The 24,051-nt window shown below is 39.1% G+C and overlaps 2 protein-coding genes across 3 annotated transcripts in view; one reads left to right on the top strand and one right to left on the bottom strand.

Annotated features, from left to right (window-relative positions):
• Nucleotides 1-18,044, top strand: part of cep290 (centrosomal protein 290) — a 31,254-nt gene extending 13,210 nt beyond the window's left edge. The window contains exons 24-54 of the mRNA XM_022746213.1: nt 18-133; nt 218-320; nt 455-685; nt 1,030-1,203; nt 1,311-1,422; nt 1,678-1,883; nt 2,280-2,431; nt 3,107-3,218; nt 3,817-4,272; nt 4,441-4,605; nt 4,712-4,819; nt 4,999-5,133; nt 5,216-5,485; nt 6,115-6,222; nt 6,698-6,897; nt 8,895-9,108; nt 9,505-9,642; nt 10,843-11,064; nt 11,626-11,733; nt 11,822-11,964; nt 12,308-12,463; nt 12,828-12,951; nt 14,501-14,635; nt 14,911-14,997; nt 15,227-15,391; nt 15,492-15,614; nt 15,755-15,924; nt 16,184-16,325; nt 17,077-17,150; nt 17,395-17,489; nt 17,794-18,044. Coding sequence (XP_022601934.1) covers nt 18-133; nt 218-320; nt 455-685; nt 1,030-1,203; nt 1,311-1,422; nt 1,678-1,883; nt 2,280-2,431; nt 3,107-3,218; nt 3,817-4,272; nt 4,441-4,605; nt 4,712-4,819; nt 4,999-5,133; nt 5,216-5,485; nt 6,115-6,222; nt 6,698-6,897; nt 8,895-9,108; nt 9,505-9,642; nt 10,843-11,064; nt 11,626-11,733; nt 11,822-11,964; nt 12,308-12,463; nt 12,828-12,951; nt 14,501-14,635; nt 14,911-14,997; nt 15,227-15,391; nt 15,492-15,614; nt 15,755-15,924; nt 16,184-16,325; nt 17,077-17,150; nt 17,395-17,489; nt 17,794-18,026 — 4,977 coding nt within the window. The 3' untranslated portion in view covers nt 18,027-18,044. The remainder of the gene's footprint in view (nt 1-17; nt 134-217; nt 321-454; nt 686-1,029; nt 1,204-1,310; nt 1,423-1,677; nt 1,884-2,279; nt 2,432-3,106; nt 3,219-3,816; nt 4,273-4,440; nt 4,606-4,711; nt 4,820-4,998; nt 5,134-5,215; nt 5,486-6,114; nt 6,223-6,697; nt 6,898-8,894; nt 9,109-9,504; nt 9,643-10,842; nt 11,065-11,625; nt 11,734-11,821; nt 11,965-12,307; nt 12,464-12,827; nt 12,952-14,500; nt 14,636-14,910; nt 14,998-15,226; nt 15,392-15,491; nt 15,615-15,754; nt 15,925-16,183; nt 16,326-17,076; nt 17,151-17,394; nt 17,490-17,793) is intronic.
• cunh12orf29 (chromosome unknown C12orf29 homolog) overlaps nt 18,027-24,051 on the bottom strand; it is a 22,202-nt gene continuing 16,177 nt past the window's right edge. Inside the window, exon 6 of one of the 2 annotated variants that reach the window (XM_022746272.1) lies at nt 18,027-19,909. In XM_022746272.1, coding sequence (XP_022601993.1) covers nt 19,724-19,909 — 186 coding nt within the window. In that variant the 3' untranslated portion in view covers nt 18,027-19,723. The remainder of the gene's footprint in view (nt 19,910-24,051) is intronic. The other variant, XM_022746271.1, reaches the window with a different exon arrangement.

Below are 24,051 nucleotides of genomic sequence, written 5' to 3'. Positions count from 1 at the left end.
TGACTTTAATTAATCAGGAGCTCAAAAACAAGGAGGAACAAAGCAAGAAACTTGCAGCAACACTGGAGGAATACAAAGAGAAGTTTGCTGTTATCAGCCACCAACAGGGTCTCCTCTATAAAGAATACCTAAGGTGAGTTAACGAGAAGGTTTCTCACATCATATGTGGGTTGTGACATGAAGTGCAAAATCTTTACTGTGTGTTTTTATTGCTCAGTGAGAAGGCTGAGTGGCAGAAGGAGAGAGCGACATTTACAGAGGTGAAGGACAAGCTGGAGGAGCAGAAGCAGGTGGATGCTGTTAAAATCCAAGAATTCAACGTAAGTCAGACAAATAAATGTTAGCAGATAAACTGCTTCGCTTCACTTATCTTACCCTGTTGTCAGTTTTCCCCCAAAATTTCACGAGGGATCAAACCTTTTTTAAAAGAGCACCTGTCTGTTTCACCCAACAGGAGCTGCTGGACACCCTTCACAAGGACCCAGAGGAAATCAGGAGACAGTTGAGCGAATCATTGCGCAAGTTGACGGTGCTGAAGGTTAACGAGAAGAAACTGACACGGCGCTACACCACCCTGCTGGAGCAGGAGCAGCACCTCCGCAAGGACAACAGCAAGCTAAGGGACGAGAGCAGCCACATGCAGGCGTCCGTCACTCAGAGGATAGGCTACCTGCAGAGATACAAGGTACAGAGAATCAAAGTGTTAAATTCCTCCAGTAAACAACAACAAAACAAATTCTAATGCTTTCTAAAAAAGCTGGTGCTGCTTTTTCTTAAAATAACATTTTTAGATTTTGGAAATGCAGACTCCAGTTGACTGGGGCGAGGAGCACAAGCCTTCCTCAAGCCTCTAAATGTTAATGACTTGTCTTTGACTCCAGTCAAAAGTGAATACAGAAGCTATTGTCGGAAGCATTGGCTTGAATATGAGAGTTTTTAAAAATCACAAGTAAAAGTTGTGTTTGGCATCGGCCATCACTACCACTATACAATGTCCGTTTAACGACGCTTCCTTTTGTTTTTCTGTAGGAAATGGCTGCATATAAGATAGCAGCACTGCAAAAGGCCTTGGATGATAGTGTTCCCTCATCGGACCTGGAGAAGGCAAACAAACAGTACACAGAGCTCACAGTCAAATACAGAGACATGCTGCAGAGGGACAGCCGCCTCATACAGAGAACCACCAACCTCGAACACTTGCAGGTATTAAAGCATTAACTGGACAAGTATTTTCAGCACACCTTTACTTTTTGGCTGTTCACAGTTGACTGACTGTAACATATTTCTCTCTCTTGTTTTCACTGTCTCAGGGTGAGAACGAGTCGCTCCAGGAGCAAATCTCTGCCATGAAAAAAGAACTGGAGATCACCAAGGAGAAACTGAATACTTTAGAGCAAGCGTGGGAGAACGGCGGCTCCGTTGGTAAACGATGAACACAGCACAGCACAGGCTTCTCTAGGGTCCTGGATACATGCAGTGTTGTAATACAGTGGCTGATTATCACAGAAAGTTTAGGGATGCTCAGTAAAATGTCATTGTAACCAAAACGAATGTCAGCCAGTACAGCAACAAAAAGACTGTAAGGTTGTGCTACAGATCAGCAGGATTTAGTTTAGACTATGAATAGATATTTTTTGTGGATCCCACCCTTAGATTGTGTTTTTTCCTTAATGTCAGCAGTTGAAAATGGCATGGACAAGGCAGACAAGGCGCTGGCCAACAATGAGATGGTATCTGCTGCCAGACAAATCACCACCTTAGAGATGAAGGAGCTGAATGAGAGGCAGAGAGCCGAGCATGCCCACAAAATGTATGAACACGTGAGGAATTCTCTCCGGCAAGTGGAAGAGCGCAACTTAGAACTGGAGTCCAAGTTTGCAGAGGTAAGAGGCCACGGAAAACGATAGATGAGTTTGGGGACATGTGCTCCAGACTTGAGTTGTTGCTCTGGGCGTCAGTGCTATTATTTTTTAATAAATTGTTAGATGTAAAATTGAGGTCACTTGACAGACAAACAGTCTTACAATAAAGACATCAGTTCTTTTGGATTGTACAAATGAAGAATCCTGTTTTACGCTATAAAGAGTCTGTTGAGAAAAGGTTTTTTTTTTAATTTTACTATCTCAACATTTTGGTTCATGACCCCAAAAATACGACAACATGGCTACGTGACTGTTTTAATGATTGTCAGTCCGTACCAAAGTCGAACCAGTAGAGGACATTTCGAAGTCTTCATTTAAAGAATCTTATCAAGCAGTCATACCCCTGTTTTTCCTCAGTTGACCAAGATGAATGTAGAGGCCCAGCGGGTGGAGCGGGAGCTGAGAGATGAGCTGGCGGACAGCATCAGCAAAGCTGTGAGCGACGCTGACAGAGCCAGGATTAAAGAGCTGGAGAAAGCTGAGGCTGAGCTGCGCATTGAAGTTTCTAAGTAAGTTTGACAATGTGCAGGCCCAAGATTAATCACTAAGGTTCTTATCATGAAATATACGTGCAGTTACAATCCTAGAATAACTTTGGAAATAAGCGATATGAACATGAATGTTTTTTTATGGTCACAGGAGTGTAATCAATAAAACTGTCAAATGGCTGCGAATAATAAGCTTCCCCAGGTCAGAGAGGGAGAAGCAGGAGAATTTGACTTTTTGGCAAATATTTGTCTTATCACTGCCAACTTCCTGTTTAAGGTCATCTCTTATTTAATGAGCTCCCATTTAACAGTACAATCAAATCCAATTCAATTTTTATATGTTTTTTTTTTTTCAATGATACTTCATTTTGGTTTTCTATTGATACTCGTCCTACTATATTAAACTGGTACTGCAACTTCACTTCAAAGTTTTACATGCCAACCATTCAACAGATGAACATGATCCTTTAAATCCACCTGTCAAATGTAGTTTAACTGCATTTGCACTAAGACTAAAACTGCCCATTTGTTTTGGTATCTGTATTAGTTTGTACAGCCTGAAATGCCTTTTTGTTATGCAAGCATTATTCTGTCCTTTGTGCTGCCTATAATGTTAGCAATAAAGGCTTTAGGCTTCTTTTACTGTTTTAAAAAGTGTATGTAAAGAATGTTGTATCTGTTGTTTTTTTTGTACAGGCTTCAAGAGGTGTCTGATGTGGCCATGATGCAGGTGTCTGCTCTCCAGGCCAGACAACAGTCCAAAGAGAAGGAAGTAGAAGCTTTGAGGAAACAAATACTGGACTACCAGGTAACTGGGTAAATTTACTGAACTTGGGAAGCTTTTTCTGTTTAGCTCTTTTACTGTTGCCTTTCAATTAAGAAGCTTTTGTAAGCCAAATCAAATGTATTTACAAAGCACATTTAAAAACAACAGTAGGTTTATAAGGCCTACTGTCTGATGTGCAACCTTTGATTCACAATTAAAGTAAATGGGACTTCAACTTGAGCATTTTAGGCACTTGTTGTGACAGTGTGACGACTCACCAGACACTTAACTACACTTTCTATCACAGTTATCTGCTGACAGGTCACTTTATTATAGTGATTGCTCAGTAGTTTCCACTGATTCATAAGGATTTTCAGGCATTCTTAACTTTTATATTGCAAAGAAGTAAATGAAAATAAATGTCATTTTTTAATTTTCCAATAATCTAGACAAAAATTAAACTAAAATCTTACTAATAATTTTTGTATAAGATAATTTAATAGGTCTGCCTGTTGATATTGGAGTGGTAAAAAGTATATTTAACTTTATGAATCAAAACACATGCAAACCTGGTTGTGTAGCAGGCAGTTGTGTGAAATAGTTTTAAGCCTGTGTCTTCAGTGTCATCTCTTTCCCTCAGTCACACTCGGATGAAAAGGCCCTCATTGCGAAGCTCTACCAGCATATTGTGGCTCTGCAGCTCAGTGAATCAGCTGTTTTGGCCAAGCTGGAGGCTGCCACCTCTCGCATCCAGCAGCTGGAGGCCTACAAGCTGCGTGCTGAACAGCGTCTGGATGCCAATGAGCGTACTCTGTTCCTCGCCCGCCAGGAGGGCAGGAATCGCTCCAAGCACCTACGGCAGACCGTCCAATCACTACGTAGGCAGTTTGCCGGAGCGCTGCCACTTCCCCAGCAGGAAAAGTTCTCTGTGGCTATGGTGAGCCTCCAGGAGGACAGAGCAAAAGCCCAGGAAGAGAAGATGAAGGCAGAGAAGGAGAGGAGGAGAGCAGAAGGCAGGGCTGATGAGCTGGAACTGACGCTTCGAGGGCTGAAGGAGCTCATCTCGACACTAAAGGATGTGAAAGGGGCCCAGAAGGTCAGTGGGGGAAAATGTTGCAGGTATAGGCAGATATTTATCAAATTATCTCTTCTGCAGCTTTGATTGACAGATAAAAACATTACAATGGTTGAATAACACACTGTTGGTCTTGTGATAACACTTGTTTTGCGGGACATCTTGCCACAACTCATAACATTCAAACAGGTAACGGAGTGGCACAAGAAGATGGAAGAAGCTCGTCTGCAGGAGCTGAGGAAAGGGAGGGAACTGGTGGTCCAGAACGAGGAGATCAGGTTCCTGAAGAACCTTGTGCAGGAGCAGGAGCGAACCATCCGCTCGCTGGAGGAGGATATTGTGCAGCAAAATACGGTGAGAGAAAAACTCAGCTGTAACTTGTTAAGGAGCTTTTCAGTACAGAAGTTTGTCAGGAAGTATTCAAAGTCCACGTCCATGTTCTTGTCTTTATCGCGTCAAGCATCAAGAAGAACACCAGCTTGCATGGGATCAGCGAGAGGTAGAGCTGGAGCGCCAACTGGACCAGTATGAGAAGCACCAGAGTGAGATTCTGAGCAGTGCGGCGAAGGTAAACTATTGTTTACAGCCGTTGACGGTGAAGTATTTCGAGCGCAACAGGAATAATAACATGATTATTTAGAAACAGACTGGTTTTCCAGCTCTTTCTCAGCTTTTAAATTCAGAGTTAAATGTACAAAAAGTTTCATTTTACATGTTGCTAATGGAAATATTTTTGGTTGCTTTCAGTTTGAGGAAGGCTCAGGCTTCCTCCCAGACCCAAGTCTACCTCTCGCTCATCAGTTAGAGTTTGCTCTGGGTAAAATCAGGGAGCATGTCCGCACCATCCTGGACACACAGGCCACCTGCAAAAGTTTGGATGAGGTATAGTATTCTGCCCGTGTTCATATGTATTCCCTTTAAATCAAACACATAGTACATCGTTTGAATTCTCCTCCACATGCAGAAGCTGAAAGAGAAAGAAGCAGCTCTGTGGAAGGCCGAGCAGAACATTGTGTCCAGGGACAAAGTGATCAATGAGCTACGTCTTCGGCTCCCAGCTGCTGCCAACAGAGAGCGCCTGCTAGCTGACCTCGCCAAGCATGAAGAGGGCCAGTCAAACAGTCAGCCTGCACTCAAGGTCGCCCACCAGACCATCAAAGATCTCCAGGGTCGACTTGACAAAAAAGAAGACGTGCTAAAGAAATACCAGAAGCAGTTGGTTCAAGCCAGACAGGTAATACAAGGAGAAATCCTGGAAATGGTTCTTCATGAATAAACAACCCTCTGATATGATTCCTGCCTGATGTTTAAAAGGCATTAGCTTATCTGTGAGTTACACTGTATTGGTTATTAGTTGCAGGATCTACTGGAGTTTTATGTTATATTAAATATTAATATTAAGTGTTATTTTTTGCCTCGACAAATGTGTACCATTTTAAGCCTTGTACAATTATTTATATGAATCCATGTAAGAAGTTCAGAGGGAGAATATTTCGAACTCAGTGACATCTGAAATGTGACAAGAGCCTACAAGTAGACGCTGCTTTTTTCTAAGGGGAGGCACTAGTTTAATCTTTAACAATGCATTGTCTTTTATAAAGTTAGCATATGTTATTTATAGAAAATGTTAATCTATAAGGTAACTAGTAACTATAGCTGTACAATAAATGTAGTGGGGTTAAAAGTGTCATGTTTCCTTTTAACTTGTGGTAGAGTAGATGTTTAAAGTAACAAAATTCTAAAAGTCAAGTAAAATACGAGTCACTCTAAACTATACTTAAGCACAACGCTTGAGTAAAAGAAGAACTTAAACTTTTTTATCTGTTTCTGTATTTCATTTTAACAACACTGTGTTGATCCCAGGACCAAGAGGAGATGATAAAGAGGCATCAGGAGGAGCTACGAATGCTGCATCAGAAGCTGGACCTGCACACGGACACCTCCCTGGACCGATTCAAACAGACAGCAATGGTATGCACATATCTGTGTCTCTTTATGGGCTGTGTTTTTCTTCCTGCTTAAACAGCTTTGACTGTTTGGCTTAACTCCATGCTGCATACCATGATAGTTACACTCACGCATGTATAGCGCATGTAAAACATAAGCCCTCTGTGGCCTCTGCACACAGCTGGATTGTTTAGAACAGATGTGTGTCTGTGAGATGCACAAGATGAACATCTGAAAAACAGAACTAACACACATCCTGTAACACTCCCTAAGTCTAGTTCATGACTTCAGATTCATATAGGATGTTTCCTCTGAACACACGTAAGTCCCATGTTTATTTCTGAGGATACTGTCTGTTAACTAACTAATATCCCATTTTCACATTCACATCATTTAAAAGATGTTACTAGTCTTTGAGCACTATTTGAAACTTCAAGCTGATTTTTGTTTGAAGCAGCATCAAGTGTTTTGTTCAACACTCTCTCCTTTCTTTGTCCAGGAACTGATGAAGAAGCCGACTATCAGGGTGCCAACCTCCAAGCATCTGGAGCGCCTGGCTGAGTTGGAGCAGGTGGTGGCTGAGCAGGACTTCTCACTCTCCTCTGCCACAGAGAAGCTGAAGCTGACCACGGCTGAGCTGGAGCGACAGAGGAGCGCCATGGAAACACAGGCTAAGAAACACGCCGACGAGATGTCAAAGTGATTAACCCTGAGGCTTTTTCTGAGTCTGACCGGGGGGTCAACCGTGAAGATTATATTAAAGCAGAATCTTTATCCTAATCCTTTATGTTGCCTTTATCTTAGCTGTTCAAGAGAGGACAGGAATGTAAAATTGATATTCCACTCGGTGTAAAGACCATATAGCTTCAACGATGAAACAGAACAAATTGATAACGTCAGGCAGTGTGGAATAAGATGACTTTAACAACCTTAAAGCTACTTAAGGGGACGCTTGAGGAAACTGGATGTTGGGGGGTTAAAAGTTAATAAGATTTCAGTTGTGCAATGGAACATCAGTGTTTCAGCTTTATTAGAACACACCCAATGACATGAACAAGTCAAGTTTTATATTTATAACATCAAATCATAACAGAATCTCTCATTTTGTATATAGAGCATATCTACACAGTAACCTTTATAACATAATTTACAGAAACTATAATTCTTCCTATTAATCTTAATGAGACTAGTGATAATAGAATAATTGCAGCAGTGGGTGTTGAGCAGGATCATGGGGCAGTAGGTGGTCTGCAGTCACAGATACACGCTCTACAGCTCCAGAGGCAGAGGTACCTGCAGAGAGCAACAGGAGGAGAGACAAGGGAACACAGAGAAGAAGCCTAGTAACATGCATTAATGGGATATGATACAGATGGAGAGGGAGAGGAGGAAGAGAGAGGAGCTTGATGCTCAGGCCTATAGCAGCATAACTGGGAGATTGTTCATGGTTAACATGTACAGACTGATATCGATCTGGTAAATGGGACTTAAACCAGCTTAGTGCGGTTCCTTTAATGCCAATTAAATGTTCCAGTCTCTGTAATAGGATGTGATGGTCAGTGGCGGCAAATGCAGCGTTGAGATCTAATAAGACATAAGTACAGAGACAAGTACTTTGTCCAATTGCTGTCTCTGTGCTATGATGCTCTTTAAATCCTGACTGAAAGTCAGGAAATATGGTTCTATAGAAAGTCAAGAATACTATTCATCACCACCACAAGCTGTGTTGAATTACATTAGGTTTATCTATTTAATGAATTGGCAGCTTGGTTTATAACAGCAGTTTCACCTACTATCACAGCACAGAGATTAGGCGTCTGGAGCTCACTGCTTATTGGCCACAATTTATTTATGCAAAAAAAGTAGACATTTAGTCATTCACTTAGGTCAGGATGTTTTGTAGCCAACTAGGTTGTATCTCCTTGTCTGGCAGAAAAATCACCCTACTTATGTCAAAACAGATAACAAGGCCAAATCGCCCCGTGAGCGAGAATTATCACTGTGTGTCACAAAGACCAAACATGTAGAATAAACCTTCATGCAAGAAAATACCTCCCTGTCTGCTGGAGATATTGTCTTACATGTGATAAAAATGACTTGCCAGCCTGGCCTTGACATATTTTCATACTTACTACAGCATAAATATTACCCCACTCAGATTCAATACCGGCCAGTCTGTGTGAAACTGAGCCCTGAACTAGACATTAGTTATTACAGCGGTAGGTTGGGAAGTTGATGAAATAATAGCTCTTGTTCCATTGAAGGTTGAATGTACAGAAGTGTAAACACAAAATTATGTGTACATGAAAGTATCATTAGGCAGGAACATTGTTTTTCTGTGCAGTTTTAGGCTTGTGATGAATTTTTCTGTTTGCTGCAGCCTAACCTTTAGATTAAGTATGTTCCTTTGTATGTGTGATCGTCATTGATACACACATGACTGTATCCTCTGCATGCCACGTTAGCAACAGATCACAAAAACAAGATCACACATTGATCACATTTTAAACTGCATCCCCACTATAGAGACTCAGCAGTAATGACCTGGAGAAAGATGGAAAAATAATCCCCTACACCCATGTCAGATATAAATTGAAACAAGCATTAAAAGTATTTAAAGTTATGTTTTTAATACTAGTTAAGAAAATATGAATATGTATGTTATAAAACAAACTAACAGAAGGGATTTGTTGCAGGCTGGAGGAGCATCATGTTGCCCAGGTGAAGGCTCTGACCGCTGAGACTGAGGATCAGAGGAACCAGATGGCCCAGGTGGAGAAGGAGATGAACTACCTGCGAACTGAGCTGGAAGCCCAGAAGGCGGCCAACATCCGCTCCCCCAGCAACACCATGAAAAACCTGGTGGAACGACTCAAAGCACAACTTACCCAGAAAGAGAAACAGCTCAAGGTTGTTCTTTAATCGTTTAAGTTTTACTTGTTCTTGTACTTTTTTAGCAGGATAAAGCAGTAGGTCCTGTTGCCTAGTGAAAGTACCTAGATTCATTTCTGCGGGAATGAAGACATGCTGTCTGTTTTCAGCACGTTTCCCCTGAGTGCTTCTGTTTTATCCCTTTCCAAAGATGTTTGTGGCAGGTGGACTTTAATAAAAGCTCCCAAAGTGTTTAATATGGTACACAATTTTTTTTTTATTTGCAAAAACTACAGCCAGAAAAAAATGTTTCTGAAGTTTATAGAAGAAGTAGTCGTCCATGCAGAAAGGGACAATGATGCATTAACTGAGGTCTCACCACTGCACTCATCATATTAATCATGACTGACACCTCTTTGTTCCGCGTTTCCCCAGGCTCTCAGTAAGGCTCTGCTGGAGCTGCGGGCAGAGATGACATCAGCCGCAGAGCAGCAAGTCATAGCCAGCGCTGCACAGAAAGAAGAGAGTCTCAATGTGCAGATGCTGATTGACAGGCACACCAAAGACCTGAAGGTGAGATCCCCGTCTCACCGGATCATACTTGTTGTGGTTTATGTTTCATTACTGACAGTTATGAATAGCTGTTGAGCTGATGAACACAAAGAAAGCTTTAGTAAGATCAAAAGTACTTGGCGCTCATGGGTCAGACCACACCCATCTTCATTTGGATCTCAACTACATACCTGTTAAGTTTAATGATTGTATCTGCTACACCATCACAGTTACAAAACAAACACTTGTCAAAGTACTCAAAACTGCCTCTGTGGTAGTTCCAGCTACAGTAAGTGTCTCAGATGTCTCATTTTGCCATGATGATACACGCACACACATACACACACACACACACACAGACTCACAAGGTGAAAACAATACCAGCCACACATTGTGAGGGCTGGTAAAAATAAATAATTTCATAAAGCAGCAGAAATATCATCTACTCCTGCTTTTATACTTGTCAGCAGCCTTTAGTAGATGCTTCTGGTCTGTGCCGGTTTCCAGTCAGGATCTACCTGGTGAAGTTGGTGATTACATGACATGGGCTTCTTTGCCCAGACAGCGTATTTGACATGTGGTAGACTTCAACAGTAGATTCAGAAACTAGATTTAAAACACTATCACGATTTATTTTTAACCAGGAAAAAAAAAATCCTTAAAGAGGAAGTCTGGCTACAAGTCTTTATTTTTGTTTATGTCAACAAATCCCATGAAAAGACAAAAATCAACAATGGTCGATCTCTCAATGAATATGTTTCTACTTCCTTTTGGCACGCTCCATCAAGCCCCTTGTAATGTACTGAAATGTACTAAATCAGCAGGGAGGTGCAGCCTCCAGCAAATGGCACTGAAGCAGGAGTAACAACTGCATCTGTAGACTGTCTTAGCTGCAGACTAACATACACCTACTGTATGTACCTAGTGCACTAATGAATGTTAATGGTAGCTGGACAGTGTATGTGCTTACCGGATGGTATTTGTTGTATGAAGGAACATGTCACCCAGTGCAACGTTGTGGCTCAGTGATGTGTTTCTGGTTGTTTCTGGACAATAATGGAGCTCTGTGGCAGAGGGGAATAAGATAATACCAGGCTCTGAATACACAGGCACTATTAGTCAGTAGCATCACTTGTTGTGTGGTTTTGGACTTCTTCTGGATTTGTTGTCAATAAGAAAAATATAGAATATCACCAGACCTTAAATCTCTCTTCTCCAAAGGTGCGGTTGCAAGACCTCAATGAAGAACTTCACACTGCAAAGGAGTCTGTCAGGGCAGCCAAAGGTCGGGAGAACACCCTTAGAGAGGAAGTGGACTGCTTGAGCCAGGACCTTCAGAGGAGTCAAAAAACCCAGAGACGCCTGCAGGCCGAGAAGGAGGAGAGGGAGCAGGAAATCCAGGAGCTCAGGCAACAAATCAAGAGGCTCAGCAGCGCTCTTCAGGTTAGCATGTGTAAGAGGTGTTGTAATGCTTTGATCTGGAGCTCAGTCTTGTCACTGTTGTTATTATTACATAAGTTGAAGTGTGATATGCTCAACAACAGCCACATGACTCAAGCAAGACATTCTGACCTTCAAATTGCATAAAACATTGAAATGCAAGCCATGCAAAATCCTACCACAGCGAATTAAAAAAAAAAAAAAAGTATCAAGGAATGCATCATGAATGGAATCTCACATTCTTCTAACTTCCTCCAGTGGATATCAGAGTTAATTTAATTATTCAGGTATTCTTGTGGGTCAGTGCCACCTAGCATGTCATTTTTCTCAGAGCTTTTGCTAAATCTCTCTCTCTCTCTCTCTCTCTCTCTCGCTCTCTCATATCTTGAACATGATCCCATGTGGTGTGACCCTGACCTTTCCAGTGTTTGCGCCTCACTTCTCTCAATTGAATCAAGCAGGGAATGGAACACTTGTTAGGAATGCCGTCTGTCTCTGCTGTAAGTACACTATCAGAGAAAAGTGAGGTGCTATGAATCTTCTTTCTCTGTATTTACTGATTAGAATCAACCAGAACCAGATGGGAAGGGGCCAACCGTCGAGAATCTGCAGAAGAAGATCAGGAGGCTGGAGTCTGACCTGGAGAAAAATACCAAAGATGATCATGGAAAGGTTTGAAGATTAAACAATCAAATAGTACTGCATGATTGTGTCATCAGTAGTAGTAGTGCCTTTCAGCACATGTTTACTTGTCTTACAGACCAAAGAAGAAATAGCGCGGTGGGAGGAGGGTAAGAAATGGCAGGCTAAGATGGAAAAGGTGAAGAACTCGGTGAAGGAGAAGGAACGAGAGAATGAGTCTCTGTCCAAACAGCTCAGCACTCTGAAAGACCTCTATGGCAGGTCAGTGTTCACGCAGCATCTTTTCATCTTGCTCTTAACTAATCGATGAGTTGCCTCAAAACGATGTAGCACTAATAAGTCAATAGCGAAGTCAAGAAGGAAGGTAGATACTTATACTGTATATGGTGTCTTGTTATGAAAGACATATGACAGAATTCAGTCTAACTGATTGTAGAAAGCTGCTGCCACTTTCAGTTTTGAAAACATAGAGCAAAATGTTGTTGTCAGGTGGAGCTGTCACACAGCTGTACACAGTTTTTTTTTTTTTTTTTTTTTTTTTTTACATTTCTGTCAGCTGTTGGCCCCCGCTCTGTTTTTATTCTGCGTTTTATTGTGTATGCAGACTGGAGCAAGAGAAGGGCGCACTGCAGAGAAAGCTGAAGGCTCGAGGTGTGACCGCTGATCAGGTGGTGGGAGTCAGATCCACTGAAATGGAGAAAGAAATGGAGGAGCTGAAGAAGAAGAACTCCGACCTGGAGAGACAGATCTTCACCATAAAGTATCTACCAGTCTTTAAAAATCTTGCTATTTTTCAGTGTATGGGGATTCAGTATACTTGTAATTATAAGTTGTGTACTTAGAACATGTTTTCCATTATAAAAAGCAAATAACCTACTGTATAATCTAATGTCTTAATTTCATGGAATTCTACTGTGTAATTATTTGTAATATAATATAATCTTATCATCATTATTGGATACACATGAGCATGTTATGGACTGAGAGATTAAATTAAATTACATGTATGATTTAAAAAAAATAACGTACTGCAAATAATTTAAACCAAATTCTTGTAGCTGAGGCTCGTTATAGAGTCATGTAATCCAGACACGGACCTTTTTATATTTTTGTTGAACTTGCAGACAGCGCCAGGCTTTACCTCGTGATGACGCCATGGAGAACCTGACGCTGAGGAACCGCTACCTGGAGGAGAGAGTCCACACTCTGCAGAGTCAGACGTCCAAAGAGTCTCTGTCAAGACCCTCTGTAAGCGCTCACCAACGCACATAATGACTGTAATGAATGTGCATTTATGTTAGCTTGGAAAGGCTAACATAAATGCATGCTTACACCTGCAGTGTTTAAACTAATTAGTTAGAATTGATCAGCAAAAATAATTTTGATTGTTATTAAAGTAATTTATCAAGCAAAAATGCTGTACATTCATTGATTGATGTTTTTACACTGATAAACAAAGTGAAAACAGATCTAAATCTATTATAAATACACCTGTTTGCATGTATAGTCATCCCTGGTGCAGACAGCTGAGTCACATTACAAGTTAAATGGAGATCACCTATGTGTAGTCAAAGGGTTACACTTGACTGGAGTGTAAATGCGCCAAAGATGTTTCTCGTTTACTGTTTTTCTCTATTCATCATTCTTCACTCTCTTTCCTTCTGTATCTCCGTCTCTGGATTGAATGTGATTCATAGCCTGTGAAGGTAAGAGGCTTCTCCCTCCAGGCTTTGAGAGGGATTTGTTCTGTCACTTTTGATGTTGCGGACGAGTCACGCAGAGGAAACGCTGCGCTGCGTCCTGCTGTATCCTCCTGCGGCTCTGCCAGCCTTGAAGCTGTTGACGACCCCACTGACCATCAGTGGGAGCCAGAGCTGAGCCAGACAGATAGAGAAACTCAAACCAGCTTTGGCGGAGAAGAGCGATCGAGCCCTGATGTGGAAGAAAAAACAGCAGCTGACAGAGCTGACACTGATCATGTTAAAGATGATGAGACACAAACACAAGGCATCAAACGTGCTTCTGATCTTGATGTGGTTGAAGAAAAGGAAGAAAACTTCCCGCTCTCTCAACCACAGACCACAAAAGAAAATGAGCCTGACGATCTGTCAGAAAGACCAGGATCAGTTATGTCATCCCCAGAGACAGGGGCAGCAGCAACAGGAGGTGAAACCTGTGAGAGCGTGAAAGAGCGTGGTGCAGAACTAGATGATGGAGATGCAGATGATGATGGGGGGATCAGGGCAGAAGAGGCTGACAAGCAGGTTGAGATGAAAGATGAAGCATTTGAGACTACAAAGGAGGCAACAGAGGAAGATAATCCAGAACAGTCCTGCTCAGCAGACCCTGATGTGGACTCCAGCGCCACACTGAGCAAACCCCCGGGGTTCGTCAGTAGAAAAAGGGACGAGCGTGTGCGAAAACAAGAAAGCAGATCTCTTAGATATCTGAAGGTACTCCAGGCTTCTGTAGTCGCCCAGCTGAAGTGATAGAGCTGTGATAGCATTACAGTAGATGTGGCAGAGTCAAACTCAAGGCTTGAACAGTGAGTAGTAAAGTGGCTTGTAAGCGTGTTGGTGTTTTCCTCCCCTGCGTTGTCCATCATGGACTAAAGGTTTCTGTGGTTGTGTGACAGTTTCAAGACCCCAAGAACAAGGATATTTATTCAAAAATAAAGCTGTTTTTCTACACTCCCCTAGATCTTTTGTTTTTGGAGTTTTTCCTCTGTAGCACTTGAACTAATCATACATTTTAAATCATTTTCTCTGGCTCATTTTATATCTTTTCTTTCCTCCAGACTTCAGGACGGGGAACTGGCACCCCCTCACAGAGAGATCAGGACCTGCAAAAAGAAAACCTCAAGCTGGCCTCTGAGAACCTGGAGCTGCGCTTCCAGCTGGAGCAGAGCAACAAAGACTTACCAAGACTCAAGGTACATGTAACAGTTAACTAGTATCAGCAGTATCGATATCAAAGCTGATTGCAAGACATTTTAAGGTAGTCTGACATTTAGAGAAAAACACCTTTTCAATTTCTAATCAGCATCATAAATCCACATTTGTTTCCATATTGGCATTTTACAAGCTTTAAAACAATGCAACAAAAATGTGTTTAACCCCACAGTAACTTAAAAGATTCAACATTTATTTGGGCAAGAGCAACTTGTGTTTCATGTGATTTTATCCAGTTTCTCTTTGTTGTTCACAGAATCAAGTTGCAGACCTTAAGGAGATGTGCAGCGCACTGAAAAAGGAAAAGGCAGAGGTGAAGAAAAAGCTGTCTCATATACCTGGAGTAAGTTCACCTAAAGTCACCTATTGTCTTTCTATAGATGATTACTTTCCCGGAAATGACTGGACACATAAATAGGAGTCTAAACCTACACATAGTGTATCTATGTATGAGGTAATAAAAAATCCCCATGACCTTAAAAAACATCTAATCTAATAAGAAACAAATTGAAAAGAAGCTCAATGTTCCAACTGTTGATCATGAGCGTGATTTGTAACGTGTTCCTCATCAGACTGGTCACAGCGGTAAAACTGTACCTGAACTCGAGAAAACCATTGGGTTAATGAAGAAGGTGGTGGAGAGGGTGCAGAGGGAAAATGAGTCGCTAAAGAAATCCAGCGCACCTGCAAATCAAGACAAGATCGCTGCCCTGGAGCGAGAAAACGACAAACTAAAGGTTGCTGACCACATCGTGTCTCCTTCTGTCGGAGAAGTTTATGATGAACTTCTTTGTTCCGTTGCTACAACTGACAGTTAATATTGTTTTTTGTTTTTAGGCTGATTTTGAGAAACTGAAGAGTCAAAGTGAAGCCGAGCTCAGTTTAAAACTTGAGTCTAAAACCAAAGGACTGGAGAAAATAGTGATGGAAAATGAACGTCTACGCAAGGAGATCAGAAGGGTAACTACATATATTAGTTCCACAATATGTTGTGCTTTTAATAGAGTTTTTTTTTGGCAGCTTGTTTTTGTGATATAGAACCTGAATACACATGTTCATCTGTTGTTTCAACTGGTGTGCATGCTTCATGTTGTAAACAGGAAATGGAGGCTGCGGAGAGGCTGAGAGTGACCAAAACGGGGCTGGAGGTGAACAACGAGAAGCTCGAGGCAGAGCTGGAAGAAACCAAACAGCGGCTTCGGGCAGCTCTGTCCAGACCCATCACAGAGGGAGCGGACAGCAAGACCTGGAAGGCGTCTGTGCTAACAAGGTCAGCAAACTGTTCTTTATGAAATCCATTAGAGTCGTATCTGAGTGGGTGTTCAAAGCTAATTTAAAAGCTTTCAAAGCTTTAATGAATGGTGGGTTATGTCGCTTTCAGACTGAATAAACCAGCAGTATAAAATAGCAACATTCATGACAAGTGGCAATTCAAAACCTAGACCTTGTGTCATCCACTTATAGAAGCTTCAGGCTACATGTAGATTTTACAGAGTGTGAGCCAGTGGTTGTTTGCTTCCCATCTGCAGAATGTTTGAGAACAAGATGAAGGAACTGGAGAAGGAGCTGTCTCAGAAAACCTCCAGCCTCTCTGAACTCAAACAGCAGCTGAAGGAGGTGAACGAGCGCGAGGACAGAGCTCAGACAAGCATCCGGCGCCTCGAGGATCAGGTACAGGCTAAATAACAATCTCATGTAATAACAACAATCAGACACAGGCTAGCTGGTGATGGTTTTCTATCTCGTCTCAGGGGGGACTGGAGTGTTTTAGCAGGCTTGTATCAAACAAAATTGTTATGTTTTCCCACGACTATTTTTTTTTTTTTTTACAAGAGTTAGTCCAACAACAGCTACATTACTCAGGTGGGTTCAGACCGCTTTGGTCCAGTTGACTTTACAGATTAATGGTGTTTTGAAACAAATCACAAGTTTGAAATGGCTAATATTCAGTGGCTCATCATCATCATCATCATCATGGCTTTGTTCAGTCATGCTTGTCATTTATTATGAAAACCAACAGGTCAGTTAGGGACGTTCTTTTAAGTGCTCCAGCATTTTAATATTGCTTGAGACAGATTAAAAAAATCAAGGTCAAATTTGAAGCAAATCTCTTGATTTTTAGTTGCTGTTAGTCGAGCTCCAAAAGCCTCCTGAGCCCCACCCATCTCATGATGCAACTAAATAGTCTCCATGCCTGGTTATTCACAACTGTCAAACTCCTCAACCCCAGTTTAAAAAATGTCAAGTGTCCAAGTCCAAGCTCAGATAACGCTGGTGACATCATGAAGAGTAGTTTCAACAGACTTTAAGTGAACTCTCTCACAGAAGTCACAGAGGACATTATATCATACAACTGTTTTCGCAGGCTGAGTAGTCAAAGTCGATGTGCGGGAAATGTGTTTAAATTGTTGTCATTTCTCAGGTTGACATGTTAAAAGGTTTTCCCACCACTGCAAAGACAGATGCAGGGCTCACCAAGGAGTTCCAGGCAATGAGGTAAGTGAAACTGTGTGCGCTGATGGTTAATATGGCTAGAGATGGTTGGAGTGTTGCACTGTTGCATCACATCAAGCAAACCTTTGTAAATGTGAAAAATGAAAAATTTCTTTCAGTCTTTTCAAGACAGTTTACTTGGAATTACTAATTTAAATGACCATAATATCATCACAATACAATTGATTTATCACTTAATAACTAACTCTGTAACTTGTGGAACTGAAATATTGCTTTATTTTGTAAGGTTGGTCAACACTGAGCTGCAGAAGGAGAACGTAGATCTGAAGCAAAAGCTCAACGAGTACAGCGAGCGATACGGGGAGACGTCTTCTAAACTAGGTGAGACTCTCAGACACACTGCTGTTTCTGGAAACAATGAGAATGAAGCTGTGAGAGATTTATTCATGTTTTAAACTGAGAAGTAAGCAAATAAAAAGAGAGCTGCTGTTATTTGTAATAGAGAAAAACATGCCACATACTTCTGACATGGAAGAAGCTTTATTTTGGTTTCAGTTTAATAATGTTACACATTATGACACCAGTTTAAGTTGTTCAGTCAAAATAACTTATGTTAACGTATGTTTGATATAAACTGTTCTGAAGAACAACAGTCATTTCACTTGTTTGTTTGTTTTATTCATAGATCACGGGAAGCTCAAAACCCTCCTGCAGGCAGCTGAAACTGAGAAGACAAAACTTCAAACTGAGGTGAAGAAGCTGAAGAAAGAACTGGAAAACTTTGACCCGACATTTTTTGATGAGATTGAGGACTTGAAATATAACTACAACTTAGAAGTCAAGAAGAACATCCTGCTGGAGGAGCAGTTGAAGAAGGTGTGTGATCAGTTCGGGGTTAAAGCTGAACTGCCCAGTTAGCTCAGGGTTACTGTGCCTTTCTAGTGGAATTAGGCTGTTAAAACTACACCTGAACGTACTTTTAGTGGTTTCCGGTCTTTAAACATTGACATTATCATGAAAATTTCAAGTAATTTTCAACTTAAATCTCTATATGCTCGTCAGCAAAATATATTTGTATGATTAAGTATCAAAAACTGTCAGGGAACAAAACTTTGATCAGATTTGTTGTTGTTTACTTTGCCAGTCATTTAAATGATTTACTTTTTTGTTTTCTTTTGTTTAGTCAAAATTTAACAATTAAGAACTTAAGCTTCTTTTGTCATGTTAAAAAAAAAATATATATATTTTTTAAATATTTTTTAAAAGTGATTTATTGAAATTGGTACTGAAGCTCAGGTTTTGTTTGAGCACTAGTGTTAAACATTTCTAAACTGATGTTCAGCTCTAAAGATCCCAAGATCACAGATACTTGAAGGTTTCTAGATAGTCGTAGATATTCAATACTGACATAATAGCAATGTTGACTCAATCGAGGTTTTTAGTTTATGTAATTTGAAATCTTAGTCACAGTCCTAAAGCAAGTCAGGAAAAAATGTCTCCTGTATAGTGTGAAGTTTACCTTGTAACTCCTGTAGCCTCTTTGTTAATACTAAGTTCTGAAACTGGTGATGTAGCATATTTATAAGATTTCTTTATATTTGTACAGTTCTGACATATTGTGCTTCTATGTATTTATCAATAAAGCAGCTTTGATAATAATCGGGTTGTTAAATAGAAATGTTAACATACTCTTTATTTACTCCTCATTAGCAATGAAATAGCTGTAGCATACAGTTTTTACATTATATTAATGGAACATTTAAGCAACTTCACTCACTAGAAATGTCCAGTTGGTCAGTCATTTTTACAGTAAAGGCATATTCACATTATTGCAGCAAAAAAAACTTTTGTGTGCATTTCCTCCTTCAGATTTGCTGAACTTTGCTCTGAGCTGTACTGACCTCTGATGGATGAAAAACTTATTACTTGTTTCTAAATTTTCAGAACTCTACAATAACCAACTGGCATCACAGTGAGACCAGACTAAGAATATATTCTCTTTGTGGAATATCAGCATGCATATTATTGTTAATGTCTCAAATGTAGCAGTCTACTGCTAGCAACATTTTCTGTAGCTAAGGTAGCTGCATTTTGGCACGGCGCCACCAGGAGTTTTAGAGTGGTAAATACTATACCGACCACTGCAGAACCCCCAGTATAAGACCGTTGTTTTTCTGCTGTAATGTGAATACATCTCAAAGCTGTTCACATTTCTGCAAAGCAAATTCAGTAGCAGAAAAGATGTTATAGAGAGAAGAGTTAACATTGGCGTTACTTTCCACCTCTCAAGACAGCTATGTAGCAACAGCAAAATTTGCAAATAGCGCCTTTAATACAAACCACTGTTCCTGTCTGATCCTCGCCTTGCCTCATTGTAAACCATTCTGATCTAGACTTATTAAGACTAATTTTGATATGTGGAATCTGTAGTTCTGCATTAGTGCATTTCATTTGTTTCCACTCAAAATTTGAGTGATTTAAACAGGGAATTTTAAACCGCTCATCTGGAATTACAGGCAAAAATATCTGAGAACTATCGGCAAAGTAACAAATCCTTGCAGGGTCACAGAAAAAGGTTTAGGGGAGGGAATGTTTCGTATTCGCAGCCTGTGGTTTTAGGGGTCGAACTGGATGTCCTGGAGCCGACTGAAGCAGTGTCCATTTAGTGAGGAGAAAGATGAGAACAAGTCCTTGCTGTTGTTGTACTCGTCAACTGTCCAGTCGACATTAATGATCACCGACCTGTCACCGAAGCAGGAATCCCCATCGGGCCACTTCAGTCCCAGGTGATGACGATGAACCTAGTGACAGACACAGAACGGCTCACAACCTGCACTCCAGCATGTACAAAATTCTGTTTTATCTTTATATTTCTTTTGTCTAATTTTTATTTTTCACACTAGTCTTTTAGCACAGGTTTAGGAGAACAAATAATTTTCATACACACATTGCCTGTGCACATGACTGTAATATATGAATATACTTCAAAAATCAAAATGTTTAAATGCTATTACAGCAAATTACAGCATTAGCATAGTAGCAAAAAAATAGTGTATACTGTGACATTTTTTTCCCCTTACTATACTATGATCTTTTTATGCCATAAAACATCATGTTATAGTAAAAAAAAGAGTCATTAAAGCCTTAATATACTATGACTATGTACTATGACATTTTTATACGTTACCATACTATGACTTTTTTTTTTGCTTTACTATACTATAATGTTTCATCATATCATAGTAAGGCAAAAAATAATAAGTCTTAGTATACTATGACATTTTTTTTTACTTACTAATACTCTTTCAGTGCCTTACTATACTATGGCTTTTTATGCTTTACTAGACTATCAGGTTTTTCTGCCTTACTATATTATGACGTTTTTATGGCATAAAAAGTTATAGTGAGGCAAAAACATGCCATACTATACTATGACATTTTAAAACAACTTACTATAGTATAACTATACTATACTACTACTACTACTACTATACTATAGAATAGTAAGGTGTAAAAATTTAATTGTGTAGTAAGTATTAAAATGTCATAATAAAGTAAGGCATTACAAAAGTTATACTATAGTAGGACATAAAAACCTGATGGTCTTGTAAAGCATAAAAAGTTATAGTAAGGCACCGAAAAAGTCATAGTATAGTATGGCAATTTTGTTTGCCTTACCATACCACTATACTCACTAGACTCACTATACTATGATGTTTTATGCCATAAAAATGTCATATTATAGTGAGGCAAAAAAAAACGTCTTAGTATACTATGACATGTTTTTTGCCTTTATGTGCTATGACATTTTTATACCTTAACAAACTATTAATTTTTCAGTGCCACTATACTATGACATAAAATGCCAAAGTATAGTATGATTTTTTTTTGCCTTACTATACTATGAGGTTTTATGACTTTAAACACCTTACTCTACAATGACGTTTTTTTGACATTTTTATGCCTTACAATAGTATGACTTTTAATGCCTTACCAAACTATGACATTTTTTGACATTTTAACGCCTTACTACACTACGACTTTTTATGCCTTACTCTACTATGACATTTTTTTGCCTTACTATACTTTGACTTTTTATGCCTTACCATACTATGATGTTTTTTGACATTTTTATGCCATGACATTTTTTGACGTTTTATGCCATACAATACTATGTTTTCGACTTTTTATGCCTTACTATCCTGTGTCATTTTTTGACATTTTTATACCTTACTACATTATGACTTTTTATGCCTTTCTATACTATGACATTTTTTGACTTTTTTATGCCTTACTATACTATGACTCTTCATGCCTTACCATACTATGACGTTTTTCTTGCCTTACTATACTATGACATTTTTTGACATTTTTACGTCTGACTATACTATGACTTTAAATGCCTTACTCTGACTTTTCATACCTTACTCTACAATGACGTTTTTTTTTTTGACATTTTTATGCCTTACAATAGTATGACTTTCTATGACTTCACATACTATGACTTTTAATGCCTTACCAAACTATGACATTTTTTGACATTTTAACGCCTTACTACACTACGACTTTTTATGCCTTACTCTACTATGACTTTTTTTTGCCTTATTATACTATGACATTTTTCGACTTTTTATGCCTTACTATCCTGTGTCGTTTTTTGACATTTTTATGCCTTACTACACTATGACTTTTTATGCCTTTCTATACTATGACATTTTTTGACTTTTTTATGCCTTACTATACTATGACTTTTCATTCCTTACTCTACTATGAAGTTTTAATTTTTTTGCTTTATTATAATATGACATTTTTTGACGTTTTATGCCTTACAATATTAAAACTTTTTATGCCTTACTATACTATGCCTGACTATGTACTATGACCTCTTATGCCTTACAATACTATGACTTTTTATGCCATACTTTATTATGATGTTTTTTTGCCATACTATACTATGGCGTTTTATGCCTTACCATACTATGAATTTTCATTCCTTACTCTGATGTTTTTTGACATTTTTACGCCTTACTATACTATGACTTTTCATTCCTGACTCTACTATGAAGTTTTTTGAAATTTTTTTGCTTTATTATCCTATGACATTTTTTGACATTTTTATGCCTTACTATACTATGACTTTTTATGCCATACTTTATTATGACGTTTTTTTGCCTTACTATACTATGACTTTTCATGCCTTACCATACTATGATGTTTTTTGACTTTTTTTTGCCTTACTATACTATGACATTTTTTGACATTTTTACGTCTGACTATACTATGACTTTAAATGCCTTACTCTATGACTTTTCATACCTTACTCTACAATGACGTTTTTTTGACATTTTTATGTCTTACAATAGTATGACTTTCTATGACTTCACATACTATGATGTTTTTTGACAATTTTTATGCCTTACTATACTATGACATTTTTTGACGTTTTTACGTCTGACTATACTATGACTTTAAATGCCTTACTCTATGACTTTTGATACCTTACTCTACAATGACGTTTTGACATTTTTATGCCTTACTATACTATGACTTTTCATGCCTTAATACACTAGGACTTTTTATGCCTTACCATACTATAACGTTTTATGCCGTACTATACTATGACTTTTAATGCCTTACTATACTATGATGTTTTTGACATTTTTAAGGTCGTACTATGTCTTACTATACTATGACTTTTTATGCCTTACTATCCTGTGTCTTTTCTTGACATTTTTATCCCTTAACATACTATGACTTTTCATTCCTTACTCTGATTTTTGACATTTTTACGCTTTACTATACTACGACTTTTTATACCTTACTATGCTATGATTTTTTATGCCTTACTATACTATGATGTTTTTTGACATTTTTATGCCCTACCAAACTATGACGTTTTTTAAAATTTTTATGCATCAGTATACTACGATGTTTTTTAACATTTTTATGCCTCACTATAATATGACTTTCTATACCTTACTATACTATGATGTTTTTTAAAATTTTTATGCCTTACTATACTATGATGTTTTTTGACATTTTTATACCTTGCTACACTATGACTTTTCATGCCTTACCATACTATGATGTTTTTTTAAATTTTTATGCATCAGTATACTACGATGTTTTTTTAACATTTTTATGCCTTACTATAATATGACTTTCTATACCTTACTATACTATGATGTTTTTATGGCATAAAAAGTCATAGTATAGCTGTCCTGCTGTCCCAGGCTGTGCCTTGAGTGGACTAAAGAGTGTCAGCGGAGTTCTAAAGTTGCTAAATGTCTTCTCTGCAGTGCTCCAGTGTTGGCTGCTCACAACTTCTCTCTGCCGTTTCAGCTGGAGTCGATGCCAGCGCCTCTGGAGCCAGTGCTGTGCTGCTGCAGGAGGGCGATGGGGGTGTGCACCACCCAGTCTGTTACTTCTCTGCCAAGTTCAAGTGACATCAGTTAAATTACTCCACTACTGAGGAGGAGACCCTGGCTATGCTGCTCGCTNCTACAATGACGTTTTTTTGACATTTCTATGCCTTACCATACTATGACTTTTTATGACTTCACATACTATGATGTTTTTTAACAATTTTAATGCCTTACTATACTATGACATTTGACTTTTTATGCCTGACTATATACTATGACGTTTATTGACATTTTATGACTTACTATACTATGACTTTTTTTTGACTTTTTGACATTTTTATACCTTGCTACACTATGACTTTTCATGCCTTACCATACTATGATGTTTTTTTAAATTTTTATGCATCAGTATACTACGATGTTTTTTTAACATTTTTATGCCTTACTATAATATGACTTTCTATACCTTACTATACTATGATGTTTTTATGGCATAAAAAGTCATAGTATAGCTGTCCTGCTGTCCCAGGCTGTGCCTTGAGTGGACTAAAGAGTGTCAGCGGAGTTCTAAAGTTGCT

The sequence above is a fragment of the Seriola dumerili genome, unplaced genomic scaffold (genome assembly GCF_002260705.1).
Source record: "Seriola dumerili isolate Sdu_G_001 unplaced genomic scaffold, Sdu_1.0 BDQW01000097.1, whole genome shotgun sequence".
Lineage (NCBI taxonomy): Eukaryota > Metazoa > Chordata > Actinopteri > Carangiformes > Carangidae > Seriola > Seriola dumerili.
The sequence above is the reverse complement of the archived record's forward strand: the minus strand, read 5'-3'. Positions and strand labels throughout refer to the sequence as shown.